We start from the raw sequence: 20,015 nt of genomic DNA, 5'->3' as shown, positions 1-20,015 counted from the left end.
CCTCTGCAAAATTAGTACAGTAAACTGCAGGTGTGAGTTGGTTATAGTACAATACAGGAGGTTAAGGTCCTATATCACTAGCGTTTAGTTTGAATGACACTTTAATTTTACACAAGGGCTAAAAAATTTTCAAGAGACACCACAGACCATACCGCCGCGTCGCTACTAGTTAGAAAAAAATTATCCTAAGATTTATCATCTTTGTTCATCATGACTACCGTCGAGAAAATCAAGGCCATCGAGGAGGAGATGGCCAGAACGCAGAAGAATAAGGCCACAGAGAAGCATTTGGGTATGCTGAAGGCTAAGCTCGCCAAGTTAAAGAACGAGCTACTGAAGGACGCCAACTCAGGCGGAGGCGGAGGAGGACCAGGATTCGACGTCAAGAAAACAGGAGAAACCATCGGATTCATTGGATTTCCATCTGTCGGTAAAAGTACTTTACTGTCGAAACTCACAGGAACACACTCAGAGGCAGCAGCATACGAATTTACCACGCTTACTACGGTCCCCGGTGTTATTAGATATAAGGGAGCCAAGATCCAGATGCTGGATCTTCCTGGTATCATCGAAGGCGCCAAGGACGGCCGTGGTAGAGGTAAACAAGTTATTGCGGTGGCGCGGTCTTGTGACCTCATCTTCATTGTGTTGGACGTGAACAAGCCTTTGCAGCATAAAAAAATCATAGAGAGCGAGCTGGAAGGTTTTGGTATACGTTTGAACCAGTCGCCGCCAGACATTTTGCTCAAGAAGAAAGAGAAGGGAGGAATCAATATCACAAGCACGGTGCCATTGACCAAGATCGACCACGACGAGATCAAGGCAGTGTTGCAGGAGTACAGAATGAACTCGTGCGACGTCCAGTTCCGTTGCGATGCCACCGTCGACGACTTAATTGACGTCATCGAGGCCAGGAACAGGAGATACATCCCGGCAATCTACGTGCTGAACAAGATCGACTCGTTCTCCATCGAAGAGCTGGACCTGCTATATCGAATCCCCAACGCCGTTCCTATCTCTTCGGGAAGCGGCTGGAATCTTGATGAGCTGCTAGAAATGATGTGGGACAGACTCAAGCTTGTGCGGGTCTACACCAAACCAAAGGGTAAGCTGCCAGACTTCAATGACCCGGTGGTGCTTCGTGCCGGCAAAAGCACGGTAGAGGATTTTTGTAATAAGATCCACAAGTCTCTGGTCGACGATTTCCGCTCGGCTCTCGTTTTCGGCACGAGCGTGAAGCACCAGCCGCAGTACGTGGGACTGAGCCACGTGCTGGAGGACGAGGACGTCATTACGATTTTGAAGAAATGATCATTCAGGAATCTATGTATAAAAGGGAGTTGCCGTTTCAAATATAGTAGGCCGCCAGCAGAAATGTGAGGATGAAGGTGATGTTGAAACTTGGTTTTTCGAAAATCATCTGCCTGACGTCAATTAAATGGGAGCCCATTTTAATGTAGCGAGTCCAAGGAATAGAAACGATTCCCCTTGAATTAAGGAACTGGACGCCCAGGTAGAAACTGAGGGACAAAAACACGAAAATGGAGCTCAATTTTCCCACAACCATGCCGCAGACTAGGCCACACATCGATCCAATGGACAGCTCCTGGTAGTCCAGCTTTCCCCCGAGAGACTTGTCATATTGGGGTTTCTGGGCGATGTCCTGAGCGGCACTTTCTAGCTCGAGCCGTTTTTCGTCGCCAAAAGCCACCTCGTTCTTGATTTGGTTGTGATAGAGCCAGTAGCTCGAGATACTTAGCACGCCTATCGAAACACCAAGTTTGGGCGCCAGCGGTCTGGCCATTGGTCTGGCCAACAGGTTAGAAATCAACCTGGTCCTAGGGACGGCCTTGAAAACGAATTTGTTTGTAATTGGGCTTGGTCTGAGGAGAAGTCTGGAAAACATTAGTGGAGAGAAATGTTGTGCTTGTTATACATAATTAATTGCTACCGCGCCCGACTTTTTATTCAATATAAAAAAATATCTGTCATAGTTTCACTTAATTCAAAACAACGTCACTGATAACAGGTCTGTGGTCCGAGAGATAATACGAGTCGTCGTACCAATTTTCGCCAACCTTGTATCTGACAGCTTCCCAGTTGCCTGTGTTGCTGCCGAACTGGAAGTCGATCCTACTAAAGGAGTCGACGTTATTCTTGAAACCGGTGAAAGTAGCGAGATTTCCAAGCCTGTTCTCCACAGGAGTTGCCTCGATTAAATCCAGGAACTCAAAGCCGGAACTCGAATGGTTGTATCTGGCCACAAATGTCGAATTCAGCCTGTTAGTAGGAAACTCCAACCTCCCCGTTGTGATCTTGTACGCTCCGCTGGTTTCTCCGCTGACCTGCGAGTTGAAGTCTCCGACCAAAAATACCGGGACCTTCTTCGTTTCCTGCTCGTATGCGGCTCTGTGCTTGATCAGTGCTGCGCCCAGCCGTCTCTGGTCGTCTGACTGGTCGTCAAGATGCGCATTGATCACTACAAATTTGGTACCTTCTTTCTTGGTCTGAAAATAGCCAACGCTGCAAGAGCGGTAGGAACCGGCACCAGGGTACTTCGAGGGCTCAAATGGCTTATCGCTCAGCCAGAATGTGTCGTTTGAAAGTAGCTTAACAGACTCCGGGTTGTAGAAGATCGCCTGGTATTCGCCCGCCTGCGCTCCGTCGTCCCTGCCCACACCGATGTACGGCATGTCCAGGAGCTCCTTTAGGTCTTCAACTTGTCTATGGAGGCCTTCATTGACGGTGAACAGATCCACTTTGTTAAACAGAACCTCATTTTTGATGCCGATCCTGCGTGTTGACCATGGTTGCTCCGTGTCATCGGAGTAATACTTAGTCTGTGTGTCAATAGGAACGGTCTTGTTTAGAGCTGCAATAGTCTCGTCGACGGTGATAGCGTTTGGCATGGAGTCGTATCTCAGATTCCAGCTTTGAATTCGAATTGTCGCGCCTGTCTGTGCAGAGCGGGGATAAACCATGATTAGCACAACTATCAGGGAAATGAGAGCGAGTATTTTGACTCTAGCGGTAGAATTGGCCGTGGTGATCATTTCGCTTCATGGGACATGTGTGTTTATATGGTACATCAATGAGCTCTGATTGTCTCTTTACCCTCTGCAAGCGATATGGTTGCACGTTTTCCGACACCCGACACGATTAAAATGATAATTATTTTGTTTTTTTATTCAAAAAAAAACTTCCACGTGGAAATCTTCATCTCTAGCCCTATTTGGGAACACTGCGGGACGCCACACGGGCTTCTACTTGTACAATGAGCACACAGACCACGGCATTTTTGGACACGAAAGCCGGAACGGCCTCTTCCTCGGGCCAGAAAGTGACCAACGGCCAGGACATAACAGCCGCATCGATACCATCTAAAGAAGACATACAGCTGGAGTTGCTGAAGTTGGAGAAGTCGTTGCAGCAGGCAACGTCTCTGCACCAACTAGTGAGACTATTAAGGCAAATTGACTCGAAACAGCAGCAACTAGACTACATTCTTCACAGATTCACAAACAAACAGTATGTGGCCCACGGCTCGTCAATTCGCGCGTTGGAAATCAGCAGAGTGGAGCTCTCGACCACGCTAAGCCATTCTCGGTCGCTCAAGAAAATTATGGAAAACGCGTCGGCGCTGAGCTCGAAAATCACCGAGAGAGTGAGACTGCTCGACTCGGAAAAATCAAAAATTAAGGCTACCAAGGATTACGTGGAAAACGTGCGAACACTGAAGTACGAGGTTCAAAAGGCCGACGTAGCAATCAAACAGCAGGACTGGCTGGCAGCAGCCTCATCGATCAACGCCGTCCGTAACCTCCCTCCTGGGCTGATTGACGACGAGTTTGTGGAATTTATTGTCCCCACTAGCGACCTGCCAGAGATGCCGAGCGTCCTGCTCGATTCTTGGATTTCGGAGCTAAACGACATATTTTTGAGCGAGTTTAACGAGGCTGCTGCCAAGAAGGACGTGCAAAGACTCACCTATTTCTTTCAACTGTTCCCCCTCATCGGCAAGAGCGACGTCGGGCTCAGCTGCTACTCGAGATTCATTTGCAATATTATAAGCGACCAATCAAGGACCAACTTGAGAAGCGTGCAAGGAAAGGACGTGCATTCGAGCTTCTATGCGCAGGTGTTGTTCCAGCTGTACCAAACCATTGCCGATATCGTTCACCAGCATTCGCGCATCATCACCAAATATTACGGAAAAAACGTGCTTCCAAAAGTTCTGAGCGCAATACAGACCGAATGCGATCTTCAGAGCGGCCTGATTTTTGACACCTTCTGGGACGCAAATAACCTAGATCGAGCGATCAGCGATATCACTAACTACGGGTATCCGATTCTTGTCGGGTCGATTCTGAGTAATGTTCAGACAGACGAGGAGCTACAGGACGACAATGTGGTCATTTCTCTTTCTGAGGTATCAAATCTGATCGACGAGCTTTCTGCAATGCTGAACCATTGGGCTATGTACTGCAAGTTTTTCGTCGTCTCCTGGAACGACGCCAGCGACACAGCTAACCACGCGAACGCTGTTTATCCGCAACCTTTGCTGTTGAGTACGTTTATGGAAAAAATTCACAAAAAAATCACCAGGAGCTTTGACCAGCTCTGCACATTTGCCATCAGAAGAACTATAGAAAAGGCGTTTCTTCTAGAAAACCTCCCCGACATTACTCCACAGCTTCAGCTCTGTGTGAGGTACTTAGCATCAGCCACAAAGGCCAACGCATCCACCAATCAGTCGCTACTCTCCCTCACTCCAGAGGACCCGCCAGTGACATCGATGGTCGAAGATATCACCATCTCGTTGAACCTGATCATGCTGCAGACTATCACCACAGGCGAATTTTTCACGATTAAAAACATGATGTCCAACACGAGGAGAATTCTCGAGAACGACTTCCTTAATATCATGAAGAGGAAACTTACCGATTCGCAGCCGAGAGCAAACTCGGTATTGCTCACGGCTCAAGCTATTCAGTCCCTGCATACCAATAGCCGGACAAATCTGCCTATCAACCAAAAGGGGGGATCTTCGAATCTCATGACTCCAAGAAGCGGCACTCCGCCAATCGGAGGGAAGGACATTAATTCTGGAAACCTGTTCATGAAAAGTGCTACTTCCGCATTGAACGCAGCCATCAATTTGAGCGGCGTTGAAACAGAGACTTCGGACAAGTTGCAGCAATTTGTCATTGTGCTCAACTCGATCAGCGTTTTTCAACAATATTTGGACAAATTGTCCAACAATTTGGTGACAAAGCTCGAGAATGACAATCTCTTGATCGTGGACGACCAGGAGTTCAGTCAAGTCCGTGCATCCATGGAGAGAGACCCCAACACGGATATACAGCTTCGTGTGGATCTTAACAACCGTGAAGGGACCGAAGATAATCCGTCAGTTAGGGACAGGCTGAAATCGGTGGTGATGACGTTGAGCACATCCTTCATTGAAAAATCAGACGTTGTGCTCAAAGAGAACATAAAGACAATTTTCAACCAGAATTTCCGGGCCAAGCTGAGCAGAATGGTCAACGATGTGCTGAAAGAGACCGACTATCTGATCTCCTCCGATATTCTGGCTCTGAGCTCTACTTCGGAGGTCATGCTCAACTTCATCAAGGAATGGAACTCGTTGATCATTCCGTATCTCACCATATTCACCAGAGCGAACTTCCAGGCCTTGATACAACTGGTGGTGTCGAATTTGGCATCGGCAATGGAAAATAAAATCTGGGCCATGGAGAGAAAATGCAACGAATTGGGAGCAGCAAAGCTGGAAAAAGACGTGTCAACCATTATCAGCGAGGTCACAAAATACGACTACAGTCTACGGGACAATTTCATCCGGATCACCCAGATAGTCATGATGCTGGGGCTGGACGATGACGACGAGGTGGAGGAGCTCAATGATCTCGAATGGGCCCTGACTCCCGCAGAGCGGAGCAGGGCAAGAAATTTAAGAATCGATAGAAAATAATGTAATATTGTACAATGCTATATGCTCTATATTTGCAATCCGTCGTGATCGTCCGTCTTTTCCGCTTCGCGTTGTTGCTGTTCAAGCTTGGCCTTGCGTCCCGCGATGATCTGTTCGTCTGTTCGTATCTTAAAGCGGCCCTGAATCATGGCTGGGTTGAATTTTGGATGGCTCAGCTCGCACTCTGGGCCCTTGGGACAGAATCCGGTAAGATACAGCGGACACATGACTTTGCGAACATGTCTTCTCTGGCACTTGGGCCCGTCTGGACAGTATCCCAGGTTCGAGTAGTTGTAACATTCAGCGATCTTAGATTGTGGGTCGACGTGGAGATAAATGCACTCGGGCGACTGTGTGCACACACCGTTCTGCGAGTAGTACGCGCACTCGGGCATACGTTGGAGGTTATATTCGTGCAAAAAGTCGCAATCGTCGCCCATCTTGCACAGTCCCCGTAGCCAGTACTTGCACACGATCTTGTTGTTGAATATCTTGGACGGATGCTTATTTTCGCAGTCGTTGCCGTTGGGACACTTTCCCGACTGCAGCCAAAATTCGCAGATCGGTCTGTCTGGATTGAGACCAAACCCGTACTGTCTGCGTAGATACGGCTCAAACTTGAAAGTTGCCTTGTCAGACCCCACGTTAAACATCCCCAACGCAGGCATCATCCCCAGCGGCGGCATTATTGGCGGTGCCTGGGGCATCGACGGGTTCTGAGAGGACGCCATCAGTGATGAAAATTGAAATATATATTTATTTCATTTTCGCCATTTATCTCGTCAAGGGTCGTGCAAAAACTCAAACTTTATAACCGTACTAATACACCGTATCCAATATACACTCGCACAAATCTCTTGCTCTGGTCAATGTCGTCTGAAAATCTCCCAATACTTGTCCACCATCGTGCAGCCTATGAATTTGCCCAAGCGCACAATCTTCTCCTGTCTGCTGAGCCTGCCAGCTTGCGAGCCCTGGCTGCCCAATAGCTCGTAGTTGACCAGGTACTGGTCGAGGGCCGCATTGGTGCAGTTAAATAGCGCGTAGATGTTCACCAGCAGCGGCAGACCCGCCTCGTCCTCTGCAGGGTCGACTCCGTTCGCGAAAGGAATCAGATCGTACGCCTGCTCCAGCCCTGTGCCCCTGTTCTCATTCAAAGATCTGGCCAGTCTCTGCTCGATTCGCACAGCCGTGCGGGCCTGCTGTCTCATCTGCTGGTACAGAATCTGCTGTGTCTGAACGACTGTTTGCATCACGTGCTGGACCTGGTAGAGCTGGGGCTGGTGCGCCGCGATCTGCTGCACCATCTGCTGGGCGCTGTACAGCAGAGCCTCGAGCTGATCGGCCTGTTTTTGCACCGACCTCTGAGTCGTTCCATTGCCCTGCATGTCCAGACGGTACAGCGGAGTCTGGATGGCGATCGACCTCGAAATCGAGTCAGAGTAGTCGTGTCCCGAGAGAGACCCTGCGTGTCCGTTAGAGGACGCAGACGAGGTGGAGCCCCCACCGGCCGAGCCCCCGCCATTGTTGACCATGATGCCGTTCCCCTGGAGCATCGAATTTGGCGCTGCATACCCAGCGGCTCCTAGGTCGGTTGGCGTTGTGAGACCGATGTCCAGCGAGCCTGTTCTGTCTGCAGCACCAGAAGCAGCGGACTCTGTGCTGGAGTCCTTGGTCTGCGACGGCGACTGTTGCTGCTGCGCCATGCGGGACCTCTGTGAGTCGGCGTTCTTGACCAGGTCGTTAGGTGCAGCCCCAAAAGGCCGGCGAGTGATGGCCGATTCGGGCTGTCCCAGACGGTGGGTTTTGTTTATATGCCGTGCCAAATTCGTGGGCCCGTTCCTGCTGGAGTACCGGAACGTCTTGTCACAGTGCATGCATTGAACGTTGGAAAACCCGTTTTCGTTCGAAATGTGTCTGTAATGCTGCCACACCCAACTGTTTGGAGGCCGAGGCATGGTGGGTATGGGTTAGATGATATTTTTATTTTTCAGCTAAAAAAATTAACTAGGCACGATAAATGAGAAAAGTTTAGTCGCTCTACATCTATCGATCTTTGCGCTCGCGCACCATAATCTTGCGGCGGCGCATTGTCTCCTTGTTCCAGAACTCGTTTCTGTACAATTCCCACTGCTCGCGGATGTCGGTGCTGAAAACGCGCGGATTCAAGACAACCTTCACATCGGTGACGCCGGCGTTCGAGGTCGCCAGCTTGATCTCGAGCTCCACAAGCCAGTTGCGGAACTTTGCGACCGAGCTCACTCGCACGACTTTCGAGAGGTACACGGTCTGCATTTTCAGCGCGCGAATCGGTATCAGAAAGCACGACTTGAGCACCACCAGCAGAGCGTCGTACATCCCGACGCGCACCTTCACCAGTCTGATGTTGAGCTGTCGCAGGCCCTTGTTTGTGATCACCACAAACTTGCGTGGTCGCACAATCGTCCGATGGTACTCTCCGCTAAGATAGAAGAGCAGCAGCGTCACAACATCGATGATGAACACGATTTGGGTAGCAAACCGGATGTAGCTGGAGTCGACCGTCGAGAGCAGTCGGTAGCCGCTCAAAAACAGCACCACGATCATGCTGATGAAGAAAGAAAAGTACTTCCGTCGCAAAAGCTTCTGCTCCACGTTCTGCTGCCGCAGCGACTCCTCCAGTATGAGCAGGTTCTTAAATATTTTAGCCGTTTGGGAAATTTCAGACCCTGTGCCAGATTCGGGAGCACCGTCTCTGGTGCGTGACCGCGACGACCCGGACCGCTTGTTCTGCGGCGTGCTGCTTCGACGGCGGCCAGGCCGACTGGGCGTCTTCGTGTGCTCGTTCTCGCTCTCTGTGTAGTTGCTGTAATCGTTGTTCGACTTCAGCGAGAGGTCGCTGGCACGTCGACTTTTCTTTGTCGAGAGCGGCGTATCCAATGCGCGTCCTCGCAGCTCGCCAAATGACTCTCTGTGCTGCGAGAAGTACGAATCCGACGAGATCGTGAAAAGCTCGGGAGCATTGATGTCCCTGTCTGATCCGAGCGACCAAACGTCTGAGTCCGACGAGCAGGCAATATCGTCTTCCTTCTCATTAATTCGCGGCAGCAGCGACGGCGACATTGTCGGTGAGCTCGGCGGCGACGCGACAGGCTCCATATCAGACGGTATCTCCGCCACGGGCGGGTCCTGGCTCTTTTGGTTGGACATGGAAATAATTATGAACTTTTATTTTCTACTTGTTTCCTATTTAATATTTCCGTTCCATATTTTTTCCCATCTTGTGCTCTAGATGCTAAATTACATGGAATACATACAAAAATGCTTTTACATCTCGACTCTGTGGAATTGCGACAATTCTTATGAGAGATTCCTTGCCACGTCCAGACAGGTGTTGGACTTCCCGATACCCTCCGGGTTTAGCATGACCGTGTCCTCGAAGAATACTGAAAACAGCTTCACCTCCATGTCCATCTCGCAGCTCGGAGAGCTCGCAGGCTCTCTCTCGTACATGTACAGCTCTGTTGATCTTGCTTCCGTGTATAACGACACAGCCTCTGTTTCGCTGCAGTCCATGTTTGAAGGATATCGTTTGCTTTCGTCTCCCAGGATTTCCAACTATAGCCAAAGACCAACACTGCTGTACGGAAAAATGTATTTCCCGTCGCAATTTCTGGAGGGCATGTTTATCAAAAGGCTCTCTGAAAACTCTCAGCTGCTGATCAAGTTCATCAACACGCCCAAGCTGAACAAGCTGTACAACTCTACGACCATAATGAACATCTGCTACCAACGCCAAACACCCAAGTCTGCGCAGGAGTACGTTTTCTCCACCAACGAGGCGCTCTTTGGCCTTCGCTACATATACAACCTGGGCGCACCCACTCCTGCGGCAGACGCGTCGCTATTTTCAGTTGGCTGCGAGTTGTGGTGCGCTGCCCAGTCGCTGGCTCCAGGAATGTCGACCGGACTTCGCTACTCCACACACCTCACGTCCTCTGGCAAACCACTCACGATGACTCTGGTAATCAATCCGCTGTTGGGTTCGATCGAATCCACGTACGCCATCAAGACCAGCGTTCTGTCAACCTTTGTGTCAAAATACAACTTCAACGTGTACTCGTACGAGAGCGATCTGTCGCTAGGATGTCATCTGTGGCGACTGTCGGACGAAAACAAGTCTGTGACGGACGAACGCTTTAACAAGCTGAAAACCGAGCAACAGAAAGAACTGGTGGATAGTTTCATGCACATAGATCCAGCACACATGCTGTCGGAGACTAACTCCACCAGATTATTTATCAGCCAGCACCAGACGTCGGACTTTAGCAGCAGTCTCAAATGCGCCACCAGCTTGAACAAACAGCAAGTCAGTCTCCTCTGGGAGGGGCGTTTCAAAGATTGGCTGTTGTCGACAGGCGTCAAGTTTGACTACAAAGACATGAATCCCAAAAGTCTTGGGTACGGACTAGAACTCCAATTTTCATCTTAATATACACTCTATCTACTCGGGGAACAACATGCTCTCCACGGCCTTGGCCGCCTTGTCGTCGTCGCCAGACATCATCGAGTCGTCAAGCTGCAGCTTGTTCTGGGCCAGTTGCAAAATGTTCTCCTCGATAGTGTCTCTGCAAATTATTCTGTAAACGTTGACCGCCTTGGTCTGGCCGACTCGGTGAGCACGGTCCTCTGCCTGCTTGTCGTCATGGGGGTTGAAAGACTGGTCGAAAATGATAACGTTGTTGGCACAAACCAGATTGATACCAAATCCACCTGCCTTGGTACTAAGCAGCATCACAGGCACATCGTCGGCCTCGTAAAATTTGTCGATGATTCCCTGTCTTTCGTCAACGGAGGTCTGTCCGTCCAGTCGCAGGAACTTGATCTGGTTCAAACTGAGCACCATTTCTAGGATATCAAGCACCTGGGTAAATAAGGAGAAAACCAGCACTTTCTCTCCCTTCTCCGTCACCTTGTTAATAAGTTGCAGCATTTTTCTCACCTTTCCGCTTTGGTAGTACGCCTCGTTGTCTAACTGGAACGATGCCAGCTGCTTGGAGTACGTGTGGCACAACCTATTGAGCTCGAAATCGGACATAACTTGCATGTCCTCAAAAATGTAGTCTCTATTGGCGTTGTAATAATCGTCGCTCTTCATGATGTCTCGCGCCATCTTCTTTAATTTTGAGTCCTGATAATGTGTTCTGAAAAGCATCGGGTGCAAAGCAGCCTTACGCAGCTGCATCACCACATTCGACGCCGACAGCGACATCGTTGTCTTTGACAATTTCCGTAGTTCGTCCGGACTCATCAGCTTCCGTCTCTCTCTCTCAGCCTTGGCCTCGCGAGCCTTCTGGATCTCCTGCTGATAAACGTTCTTTTGATACTCATCCAGATCACAGTACTCAATGTGGTGATGTTTGGGAGGTAGATGCTGCATCACCTGGTCCTTCTTTCTTCGCAGCACAAACGGTGCCATCATGGCACGGGCGTTGGTGATTGCCTGCTGCGAAAGTAGCGGGTTGTAATTCTCCTCGTCGTCCGCGTCACCGTCCTCGGTCTCGCGTTTGTGGGTCGATTTGGTGGACGCCTTTTGATCAAACAGCACTAGAAGATCCTCGCGCTTCTCGTGGAATATGCCCGGCAAAATAAATGCAAGCAGAGAGATCAGCTCTCTCAGGTTGTTCTGCAGTGGAGTGCCGGTCAAAAGTAGCCGGAAACGGGCACCCAGCTTCATCAGCTTCGCATATCTATCAGAATTCGAATTTTTCAGCATATGGCCTTCATCGTAGACGATAACGTTGAAGTTCCTGCTTCTCAAGAAGGACTGGTCGTACTTATGGCCGGTGGCAAGCGTGTATGTTGTCACCAAAACGTCGTAATCCCCGTTATACATCAGCTCCTCCCTCAGTTCTGCTCTCGCGCTTTGGCTGCCATAGTACGGTATCACCTTGAGAGACGGAGAGAACTTCTGAAACTCTCTGAGCCAATTTTCCAATGTGGAAGACGGAACAATCACCAGATGCGGGCCGTCAAAGGACTGCTGTTTGAGATACGTCAAAAATGCAATCACCTGCAACGTTTTTCCCAAGCCCATCTCATCGGCAAGAATGCACGAGAGTCTTTTTTGGTACAACAGGTTCAGCCAGTTCATTCCCACAATCTGGTAGTTTTTCAGCTCGAATCCGTCTGCCATCAATTTTGGCTTGTGCCTGTAGTAGTCAACTTTAACCAGAGGCGGTCTTCCGCGCGGTCTGCCGCTTGATTTGGACATTTTTAAAGTGAACTCCCTGTCCTCCATATCATCGTCAGAAGTGAGAACCTCGTAGCTTTCGTTCTTGCTCTGGGAATTCTCGTTGGAAAAAAGGGTCTTGTCTGACATGTTGTCGTCACTCTGTTCGCTCTTCACGTCAATATCCACAATCTCCAGCTCTCCCTTCTCGTTGTAAACCTCTGCACCCCATTTATGGATGGCGTGGGTGATGCTGTTTCCATGTGTTTGGCACTTCTTGATCAGCGAGTCTACTGCCGCATACCCTTTCAGCTTTTTAATAGTGGTCTCCAGGATCTTCTCTCCAACAGCCTTCTTTTTCACCACTCTTTTCTTGTTTGTACTTGCAGAGCTTTCTTTTTCTGCGAAATCAAAATTCTCCACCTCCTCTAGCGACTTGAACGGCCTGCTGTCTATTAACGCCTGCGCAATCGAAGGAGGGACACCAGCAATGTCAACGACGTCCCGTTTGTCACCGGTGTTGAGGAAATGCAGCACCTTCTCATCAAACTCCAGATCCACAGCTTCTTCGACTTCAGACTCCTCCATGCTCTCGTCGTCAACTTCTTCAGGCTCCTCATCATCAAGAACAATCGGCTCATGGTCACTGTCTGACAGTGACACCGCTCCACGTTTGGCGTCTCTGGTTCCACGCACAAGCTTCCGTTTCTTGGCAGGAACTGGCTCCGGTTCCCTTTTCGTTTGAACGTTTCCGTATCTCTGTAGAATACTAGATGCCTTTTGTAATTTCACCTTGGAGGAGAGCACATCATTCTCTGGCTTTATGGGCGACGATGAAGAAAGCACTATTTTTTGAGGAGAGACTATCTGTGCCACGCCTATCGGGTAGCCGTCTGAAGGCTTTGATCCAACCCCCTGTGGCAGTGAACTCAAGTATGCGGCAGCTTCCCTTAACGACCCTTTTGTCTTGAGGGCCGAAAGCACGGTTGCCTGCGACAAATGGGGGAATTTATTTTTCAGCGCCGTGAAACTGCGTTTGAGATCTGAAGAAAGCGCGCCTTTAGGAGGAGCAAGCGGCTCATGCGAAAACTTCGCGCCTAGCGAGCTGTTGGGATTATAGGAGAATCTCTCTCTCAAACTAGGGAGACGAGTAGTTATCTGGATAGGAGAGGAGGCCGGTTCTGTGGACTGCGATCTAACCCTGATGGGCGAGGAGTCCGGGACCTGGACAGGAGACTCCTCAGAGCCCCTGGACAATTCCCGATTGGTGTTTGTGTCCTCTATAATTATGCTGTCGTCGGTCATCGGTCGGTCTGGACGAAAAGCGACAAGAAACTCTGGATGTGGTTTTTGTTAAACGCGATTGAAAAAACGAGAGCAAGACGCTTTTTTAGTTAGATTAATTTTTTTTTTCTCTCGACGCGTCGATCCCTATTTATCGCGTCGGAATCAGCTAATGACCTATCGTATCTACGTCTGCGGCTCCAACGGAAACTTCCAGCTCGGGCTCGACGACAATGAGGACCGCCACCAGCTCGAATGTGCGCAATTCCAATTTGAATTGGGCCGCACGGTAGACCTAGACATCAGGCCCGTCAAAGTTGCCTGCGGCGGAAACCACACGCTAGTGCTTCTGGAGAACGGACAGGTTTACGGGGCCGGCTCGAGCCGTTATGGGCAGCTGGGCTGTTTCCAAGAATCGTTGCCAATTTTTCAAAAGCTTAATCTCCCGTTCAAGGTCAAAGACGTGGTAGCAGGCTGGAATTACACCGTTTTTATTTCTGCGTATGACGAGGTATATACTTGCGGACAGGGCTTTACAGGCGAGCTGGGGCTCGGGAAAATCCATCTTCAGTCTCTGCCCGCCAAAATAGAGCTGCCATACAACGGCCGCATTATCAAGGCAGGGTCGTCGCTCCATAACGTTGTTCTTCAGTTTGAGAACGGAGAGCTTTATGGCTTTGGAAATAATAAAAAAGGCCAGCTGCTGGACGGACCCAAAGTGCTGTGGACACCCACAAGGCTTGCTATATGCGCGCGCGAGTTTGCGCTGGCGCGAGACTTTGCTGTGTTTTCCTGCGATGGGAAACTACTGCTGCAAGGCAAAGACCAGTACGGAATAGCAGAACGACTCCAAACTGTTGGCAAAATAGACCGCATTTGGGCCATGTGGAGCTCTGTTCATCTTCTTTCTAGCCGGCAGCTTATCTCGTTCGGGAATAACTCGCACGGCCAGCTGGCTCCGGTAACTACAATCGGCACGCCCGCTAAGATTGCCATTGGAAGCGAACACGGTCTTTTGGCTGAAAAATTCAAAGTATTCGCCTGGGGATGGGGAGAGCACGGGAACTGCGGCCGACACCAGAAAGAAAAATCAGGCGTCAGGTTCGACTACATGAACGAGATCTACACCGAACAACATGTCGTCGAGGATGTCTTTGCCGGCTGCGCAACGACATGGGTGGTCGTTCGGTGCAGGGAGAATGCGTAGCTGTCTCCTCAGATTCTTTCCCATATTCATCTATGTTTTGCGAATAAGGCAAACGAAAGATGGAAAATATGTTCTGGGATGTTATTCTAGGAACAGTTGTATCGACGGGCGGAGAACAGTAACCCCCGTCCATCTTCTTTACCATCCATGTAAAAAATTAAGGAAAAAAATTCATGACAACAATCTATTCTAAAATACACATGCAGTTCACTCCTCCATTCTGGCCGGCGATCTGTCTCTATTTTTCAGGAAGTCCGGGAACAAATCTTCCTCGTCGTCGCGATTTCCTCTTCTCGGTTGCAGTCTCTCTCGGTATCTCTCACGACCCCTTTCGTTTCTCCCTCTTGAGAAACCCCTTGGCGGGCCTCTCGATCTTGGGCCGTTCCATCTTCCAGAAACCTCCAATTTTCGGTGGGAATCGCCATCCTGCTCGTCCACAGCCCCAGTGTCCTCACCTGTGATCAGGTCGGGCCCTCTGTTGCGGGCTCCACCTCGTCCTGCTTTGTAGTTGCGATATGTTCTCTGTCTCTGAGCCGGCTCCGGCTCGCCGTGGATCAGATAGTAGCGCGAGTAGTTTCTGGCCCCCTTGACCTTTCTGTCTCCCCAGTAGCTCTGTCTTATCGAGAGTCTGACGTTCTGGTCGTTGAAGCCAGGGTCGTTGCTGATGTATTCCATGGCGCCACGTTCCTGTTCAGGAGAAAGACCATCCGACACTTCAGACAGCAGGCTCAGTGCCTCCAAGGCAGCGTCGGGCTGTTCAAACACAATGTTGATTTTCTTGTCGTCCACCCACTCGAGAGTGTAGTTAAACTTGGCGTATGCTTCCCTGTTCTCGAATTTGAGGTCTGGCTTCAGAAATGAGTCGATATACAGCTTTATTGCCCTCGTGTCCAGCTCGTCCACGCCTGAAAGAAGCAACGACCCCGGCCTGAGCTCGTTTGGGTCGTGTTCCTCGGGCTCCATCGAAACGCGTTCAGGAGATGCTGACGGTGCTGTCTGCTCGGTCTCGCCGATGTGTGCAAGGTGTGGAGGCAATTCTGCGGTCTCGACGTCCATTTGGTCGTCATCGTGCACCACAGTGGTCAGCTTGGTTGCGAAGTCAGACATGAAAGATTAAATGTTTTTCGGATTGGAAAGTGCACGACAAAGAAGAGCCTCAGAAGCAAGGTGGACGCTAATGGCTGGCATTCAGCTGCAAAGGGAACAAAGAGCTAGGCAGCCGTAGAGTGGCCAGAAACTTCCGGCTCAGAAAGGAAACTACAAGGCGTGGCCGTTGTCGTCGTTCTATTCATCTAGTATACAGTTAATTACAGTTTATCTCACTCTGGCTGCTCGTTGTCCTGTTTCTCGCCTACCCACAAAACGTTGTTGCACCGCACAAACAGTTCATCACCAAGGTCCGTGCTCGTTTCGGCGGCGGTGTCGATCTCCTTGACGTCTTTGTCCAGCAAAAGATTCATGTAGTTGTCGATAGAGAGCAGCTTTCCGTGGTACTCTATATTATTGAACTTCAGCTTTATCACCACAGGCTTGCCGACAAGCGACTGTAGATAGGGTTTAGGATTGATGGGCTGGAAAGACATGGTACAAAGTAGTTGGATTTTAATTTTTTGCACTGATTTTTCAGCCATATTTATAAACGGGTGTAAATTCTGCTATGTTACTGTCTTCTATCTTTTGATTAGTACATCTATTTGGCACCCTCACAGCTCGTCAGCGTATGGAACAGCGTCGACGTCACCAACAACAGCCAAGTTGAATTTAGGAACGGAAACAGAGTCTTTAGCAGCAGAAATATCGACAGAGGAGCCCTGGGCGGCCTGGTTGTAGGTAGCCAGAGCCTTGTACTTGGACAGGCCCTTGGCCTCCTTGAGGAGCTTGGCAGCCTGGGAAACCAGAGCACCGGTCTCAGCACCAGATGGAGAGGTGATGGAGATGTAGAACAGAGCAGCACCGTCGTATGGGACGACCTTGGCGTCAACAGCGGCAGAGGAGCTGGCTGGGAGCGAGGACTTGGCATATGCAGCAAGAAGAGAGTACGTAGCAACGTCAGAGGCGGCCACACCAATCACGGCGGCGGTTGGGCCGGCCTGTCTGATTCTGGCGTCCTGGCCAGCCACAGATTTCTGTGGAGCAGGCGAAGTCTCACCAGCAGGAAGCTTGGACAGAGGAGATTCAGAAATGAATTTTTTCAGGTCGGCCTCGACAACGTTCGATCCAACAACTTCAACATTGCCGTCCAGAAACACAGACTTGGCGTATTGGGCAACGTCCTCGGATGTGTACGATTTGGAGCCGTCGTAGAAAAGTGGCTTACCCAGGCCCGTTCTAAAGGTGATGGCGTGCAAAGCTTCCAGGGCCTTGAAGTCAGGGCTGCTGTTGGCGACCGCAGCCTCAGTCTTGGAGTATGGGAGGGCGATCTCGGTCAGTTCGTGAGGTCTGAACAGAGTTCCGGTCAAAACGTCGCCAATGGCGTTGACGTAATATGGCAGAGCTTCCTTCAGGAACTTGGCCTCAAGCACCAGCGAGTCTCTGGTAACAGTGGCCTTGTATTCTCCTCCCAGCAGTTCGGATTCTCTCTTCAGTCTCAAGCCGCTTCTGGCCTCGGTGTTGAGGAAGCTGGACGATGCAAGCAGGTGAGCCAGACCCGGTGCACTAGCCCTGGAACCTGCGTTTTTCACAATCACCTTGAGAGACGAAACTCCCGATCCTGGAGCCTCGACAGTGGTCACCTTGACGGCCTTTGGCACAGTCGTGGAGAAAGATCTGATCGACGTTCTTGCAAACATTCTTGCCCTGTTGTACACGGATGGAAAACTTTTTTAACTTAAATGTTTGTTATAATTTCTAGCTAATTGGTTAGCCTGAAAAACTACACCTCTCCCGGTGCGTCGTGGGGAAGATATTTTTTTACCACGGGATCACGGCGGCCAAAAGATTTTGGGAGCTGGCCGCCGGGGCCGGCTCGCTTCCCAGGGCTCTACATCCTACTTCACGTATCAAGCGCTCGTGTACTATATCTTTCCTGGCACGACACACTCAATGCAGTCATTGCGGGATTGGGCTTTCCTGTCCATCCCCTTGATTCGACAACTTGAGTGCTTTTATAAATTCTTCTTCTGTGATTGGACAGTGTGAATATTGTGACATCCGTCCACCACGACTGGGTCTTGTCCCATTTTTTCCCTCCTCATCCGGGCAGTGTTCTCTCACGCTTATGTAAGGTGTGCTCTTTTTTTTTCATAAATTTTTACCTATCTGAGATCACATACCATGTCGGCTCGAGAAGGGGCTCCTACAGAGCTTCCACTGTCTATGAAGACTAAATCTCCCGAGTCGTTCTTGTTTACTTCTCTTTTGAAGCTGGTTCTCGGAGAGCAGGCGGCATACGTGTTTGGCATTCTTCTAGATCACAAAAGACTTACGCTGCCTCAATTGCACAAGATGTGCAAGATGAAGATGTCGGCGGTGAAAAAGTCGCTTGTTTCTTTGCTACAGCTGGAGTGTGCCGTCTACTTTGAAGAAACTAATTTTATCACCGATAAAACGCAGACATACTACTCGTGTTCGTTCTCTGGCTGCTACAAGTTCCTGTATGCTAACGCGATCATAAATGATATCCATCGCGACTACAGTGAGCTCCATGCCGCCATTGTCCAACAGGTGCTGGTCAATGGGCATTTGACTACCGGAGAATACCTCAAGAATGTGGACGGGGCAGCTCAGACGGAGACAGAGAAGGCGTTCTCGATTCTCGTTCTTGAAAAGTGGCTAGTTCCAATTGACGAGATGCATTTCCAGAGCAAGTACGATCTTTTCCACAAAGTGTATCAACAGCAGACGGCGATTTTCAACGCGGAAAATAAGGGAAAGGTGATTTCTCAGGCAAAAAAGCTTCAGGTGATCAAGGAAGAGACCAGAAGAAAACATCAACAGCTCATGGGCGAGGACAAACTGCGTTCGCGGCTTTTTCAATCGGACTCGAGTTCGATGTTCCAAAAAGTCAACCCAGATATTCCGTTGACGTTCAGTCTCGATAGATATTTGAAGAGATTACGATCTTTGCATTTTGCCTCAGAAGCCAGACACAAAGTGGGCGAGATCTCTTCTAGAATCTATGCTCTTATACTCAATCGGCTGGAAGCCAAGTCGGCGGATGTCGAGAACCCAGAGCTTCGGCTGGAAAAATATCTTGCCAATGTTGGACAGTCAGGAGTGGGCCTAGATCCTCGTGTAGTGGAGCAAATCCGTGGCAGATACGAGCTGAAAGACCAGGAGAGGGGCATGAATATAACCGTCAACGAGGTGTACAAGGAGCTTGTGAGGAACGGTGAGAAGTTTGGCGTTACTGTCGCCAGCATGAAAAATACAATTGCTGATCCATCGTTGGAGTTTGGTCGCAAGAGGAAAGCCGACGACCACTCCAATGGGTTTCCTGGTGTGAAAAAGGTCAAGATCGAGGTGGACGAGGTCCTAGAGAGACTCGGATCTCATGAGTCGGACGACGAAAATCAATATGACGACGCCGATAACCCGGATCCGCGCATCATGTCCACCCTCATGCAGCATCTGAAGCTTCTGGCCGCAGACCCCAAATTTCCGTTTCTTGCCGAGACAGACCTGGGACAGTTCCATGTTCCTTACACTCGGCTGTCTCCAATTTTGGCCAAACATGTGTTCAAACAGTATGTGAAGGCCATCATAGGGCCGGACGCACTAAAAGTCTTGAATTGCATTGAAGACAAACGTCTTACCGACGAAAAGGCGGTGAGCAAGCTTGTGCTAATGAAAGAGGCCTCAGTCAGGAACATCTTGAGTCGCCTACTCAGGTTCAACATTATAGAACTGCAGGAGATTCCCAAAACACAGGATCGGTCTGCGATGCGGTCCGTGTATGCATTTAGATTCAAGCCACAGCCAGCGATTCAAATGTTCAAAAAGTCCATCCTGTTCAATATGGGCGAGGTTTTGGAAAAACTTGAGCAATACAAAAAACAAAACAAGATTCTGCTGGATAAAGTCAACAGAGAGGACGTGAAGGGCAGAGAGCAAGAACTTCTGCTTCCGTCCGAGCTCAAGCAGTTAGAACAATATTACGAGTACGAAAGCACCTGGATCACGAAACTTGGCAGACTCCGTACTGCCATTGACGTTTTCGAGTTTCTAACGGCATAAGCATGATAGTCATAATAGTAATTCGATGTACACTACGATTTTCGCGTCAGTCCGTAGATTAGATAAAAATGTTTTTTTTTTCGTAAAATAATAAGCCATTCTTTTTTTATTTATAATAAGATGACTGATTTGAAGGCATAGCACTG

The 20,015-nt window shown here is 49.6% G+C and overlaps 14 protein-coding genes across 14 annotated transcripts; 5 read left to right on the top strand and 9 right to left on the bottom strand.

The window, feature by feature from the left end:
* The first annotated feature begins 194 nt into the window (after positions 1-194).
* OGAPODRAFT_16285 (uncharacterized protein) lies at positions 195-1,338 on the top strand. Its single transcript, XM_018354319.1, has one exon. It carries the CDS (start codon positions 211-213, stop codon positions 1,309-1,311), a length of 1,101 nt encoding a protein of 366 aa, XP_018211643.1. The 5' UTR covers positions 195-210; the 3' UTR covers positions 1,312-1,338.
* A 44-nt stretch (positions 1,339-1,382) lies between these two features.
* OGAPODRAFT_16284 (uncharacterized protein) lies at positions 1,383-1,878 on the bottom strand (the record flags this gene model as incomplete). The annotated part of the gene is made up of 1 exon (XM_018354318.1): positions 1,383-1,878. A coding segment is annotated over exon 1 (422 nt), but the record flags the coding sequence as incomplete, so codon positions are not given.
* A 72-nt stretch (positions 1,879-1,950) lies between these two features.
* OGAPODRAFT_16283 (uncharacterized protein) lies at positions 1,951-3,177 on the bottom strand. The gene has a single exon (XM_018354317.1). It carries the CDS (start codon positions 3,051-3,053, stop codon positions 2,001-2,003), a length of 1,053 nt encoding a protein of 350 aa, XP_018211641.1. The 5' UTR covers positions 3,054-3,177; the 3' UTR covers positions 1,951-2,000.
* A 232-nt stretch (positions 3,178-3,409) lies between these two features.
* OGAPODRAFT_41371 (uncharacterized protein) lies at positions 3,410-5,986 on the top strand (the record flags this gene model as incomplete). The annotated part of the gene is made up of 3 exons (XM_018355415.1): positions 3,410-4,966; positions 4,994-5,318; positions 5,415-5,986. Coding segments are annotated over 3 exons (2,454 nt in total), but the record flags the coding sequence as incomplete, so codon positions are not given.
* Positions 5,987-6,018: 32 nt separating this feature from the next.
* Positions 6,019-6,645, bottom strand: OGAPODRAFT_48350 (uncharacterized protein; the record flags this gene model as incomplete). Its single annotated transcript, XM_018355581.1, has 1 exon — positions 6,019-6,645. The coding sequence occupies one exon, from the start codon at positions 6,643-6,645 to the stop codon at positions 6,019-6,021; it is 627 nt and encodes a 208-aa protein (XP_018211639.1).
* A 213-nt stretch (positions 6,646-6,858) lies between these two features.
* Positions 6,859-7,950, bottom strand: OGAPODRAFT_76223 (uncharacterized protein; the record flags this gene model as incomplete). The annotated part of the gene is made up of 1 exon (XM_018356144.1): positions 6,859-7,950. One exon carries the CDS (start codon positions 7,948-7,950, stop codon positions 6,859-6,861), a length of 1,092 nt encoding a protein of 363 aa, XP_018211638.1.
* A 118-nt stretch (positions 7,951-8,068) lies between these two features.
* OGAPODRAFT_37259 (uncharacterized protein) lies at positions 8,069-8,698 on the bottom strand (the record flags this gene model as incomplete). The annotated part of the gene is made up of 1 exon (XM_018355335.1): positions 8,069-8,698. A coding segment is annotated over one exon (630 nt), but the record flags the coding sequence as incomplete, so codon positions are not given.
* A 609-nt stretch (positions 8,699-9,307) lies between these two features.
* OGAPODRAFT_16282 (uncharacterized protein) lies at positions 9,308-10,482 on the top strand. The gene has a single exon (XM_018354316.1). The coding sequence runs from the start codon at positions 9,396-9,398 to the stop codon at positions 10,461-10,463; it is 1,068 nt and encodes a 355-aa protein (XP_018211636.1). The 5' UTR covers positions 9,308-9,395; the 3' UTR covers positions 10,464-10,482.
* Positions 10,475-12,947, bottom strand: OGAPODRAFT_87403 (uncharacterized protein; the record flags this gene model as incomplete). Its single annotated transcript, XM_018356863.1, has 2 exons — positions 12,741-12,947; positions 10,475-12,293 (listed from the first exon to the last, which is right to left on the bottom strand). The coding sequence occupies exons 1-2, from the start codon at positions 12,789-12,791 to the stop codon at positions 10,476-10,478; spliced, it is 1,869 nt and encodes a 622-aa protein (XP_018211635.1). The 5' UTR covers positions 12,792-12,947.
* Positions 12,948-13,659: 712 nt separating this feature from the next.
* OGAPODRAFT_93665 (uncharacterized protein) lies at positions 13,660-14,864 on the top strand (the record flags this gene model as incomplete). Its single annotated transcript, XM_018357387.1, has 1 exon — positions 13,660-14,864. The coding sequence occupies one exon, from the start codon at positions 13,660-13,662 to the stop codon at positions 14,692-14,694; it is 1,035 nt and encodes a 344-aa protein (XP_018211634.1). The 3' UTR covers positions 14,695-14,864.
* Positions 14,865-14,901: 37 nt separating this feature from the next.
* On the bottom strand, positions 14,902-15,801 carry OGAPODRAFT_93664 (uncharacterized protein; the record flags this gene model as incomplete). The annotated part of the gene is made up of 1 exon (XM_018357386.1): positions 14,902-15,801. One exon carries the CDS (start codon positions 15,799-15,801, stop codon positions 14,902-14,904), a length of 900 nt encoding a protein of 299 aa, XP_018211633.1.
* A 104-nt stretch (positions 15,802-15,905) lies between these two features.
* Positions 15,906-16,277, bottom strand: OGAPODRAFT_7965 (uncharacterized protein; the record flags this gene model as incomplete). Its single annotated transcript, XM_018356456.1, has 2 exons — positions 15,906-15,951; positions 16,018-16,277. 2 exons carry the CDS (start codon positions 16,275-16,277, stop codon positions 15,906-15,908), a joined length of 306 nt encoding a protein of 101 aa, XP_018211632.1.
* Positions 16,278-16,331: 54 nt separating this feature from the next.
* OGAPODRAFT_16280 (uncharacterized protein) lies at positions 16,332-17,488 on the bottom strand. Its single transcript, XM_018354315.1, has one exon. It carries the CDS (start codon positions 17,481-17,483, stop codon positions 16,398-16,400), a length of 1,086 nt encoding a protein of 361 aa, XP_018211631.1. The 5' UTR covers positions 17,484-17,488; the 3' UTR covers positions 16,332-16,397.
* Positions 17,489-17,967: 479 nt separating this feature from the next.
* Positions 17,968-19,894, top strand: OGAPODRAFT_93662 (uncharacterized protein; the record flags this gene model as incomplete). Its single annotated transcript, XM_018357385.1, has 1 exon — positions 17,968-19,894. The coding sequence occupies one exon, from the start codon at positions 17,968-17,970 to the stop codon at positions 19,867-19,869; it is 1,902 nt and encodes a 633-aa protein (XP_018211630.1). The 3' UTR covers positions 19,870-19,894.
* Positions 19,895-20,015: the final 121 nt, after the last annotated feature.

This window comes from Ogataea polymorpha (genome assembly GCF_001664045.1).
Source record: "Ogataea polymorpha strain NCYC 495 leu1.1 chromosome Unknown OGAPOscaffold_3, whole genome shotgun sequence".
Classification (NCBI taxonomy): Eukaryota; Fungi; Ascomycota; class Pichiomycetes; order Pichiales; family Pichiaceae; genus Ogataea; species Ogataea polymorpha.
The sequence above is the reverse complement of the archived record's forward strand: the minus strand, read 5'-3'. Positions and strand labels throughout refer to the sequence as shown.

Bases quoted from the DNA above. Each gene is read 5' to 3' on its own strand.
- OGAPODRAFT_16285 (XM_018354319.1), top strand. From the start codon at position 211: ATGACTACCGTCGAGAAAATCAAGGCCATCGAGGAGGAGATGGCCAGA.
- OGAPODRAFT_16283 (XM_018354317.1), bottom strand. From the start codon at position 3,053: ATGATCACCACGGCCAATTCTACCGCTAGAGTCAAAATACTCGCTCTC.
- OGAPODRAFT_16282 (XM_018354316.1), top strand. From the start codon at position 9,396: ATGACCGTGTCCTCGAAGAATACTGAAAACAGCTTCACCTCCATGTCC.
- OGAPODRAFT_16280 (XM_018354315.1), bottom strand. From the start codon at position 17,483: ATGTTTGCAAGAACGTCGATCAGATCTTTCTCCACGACTGTGCCAAAG.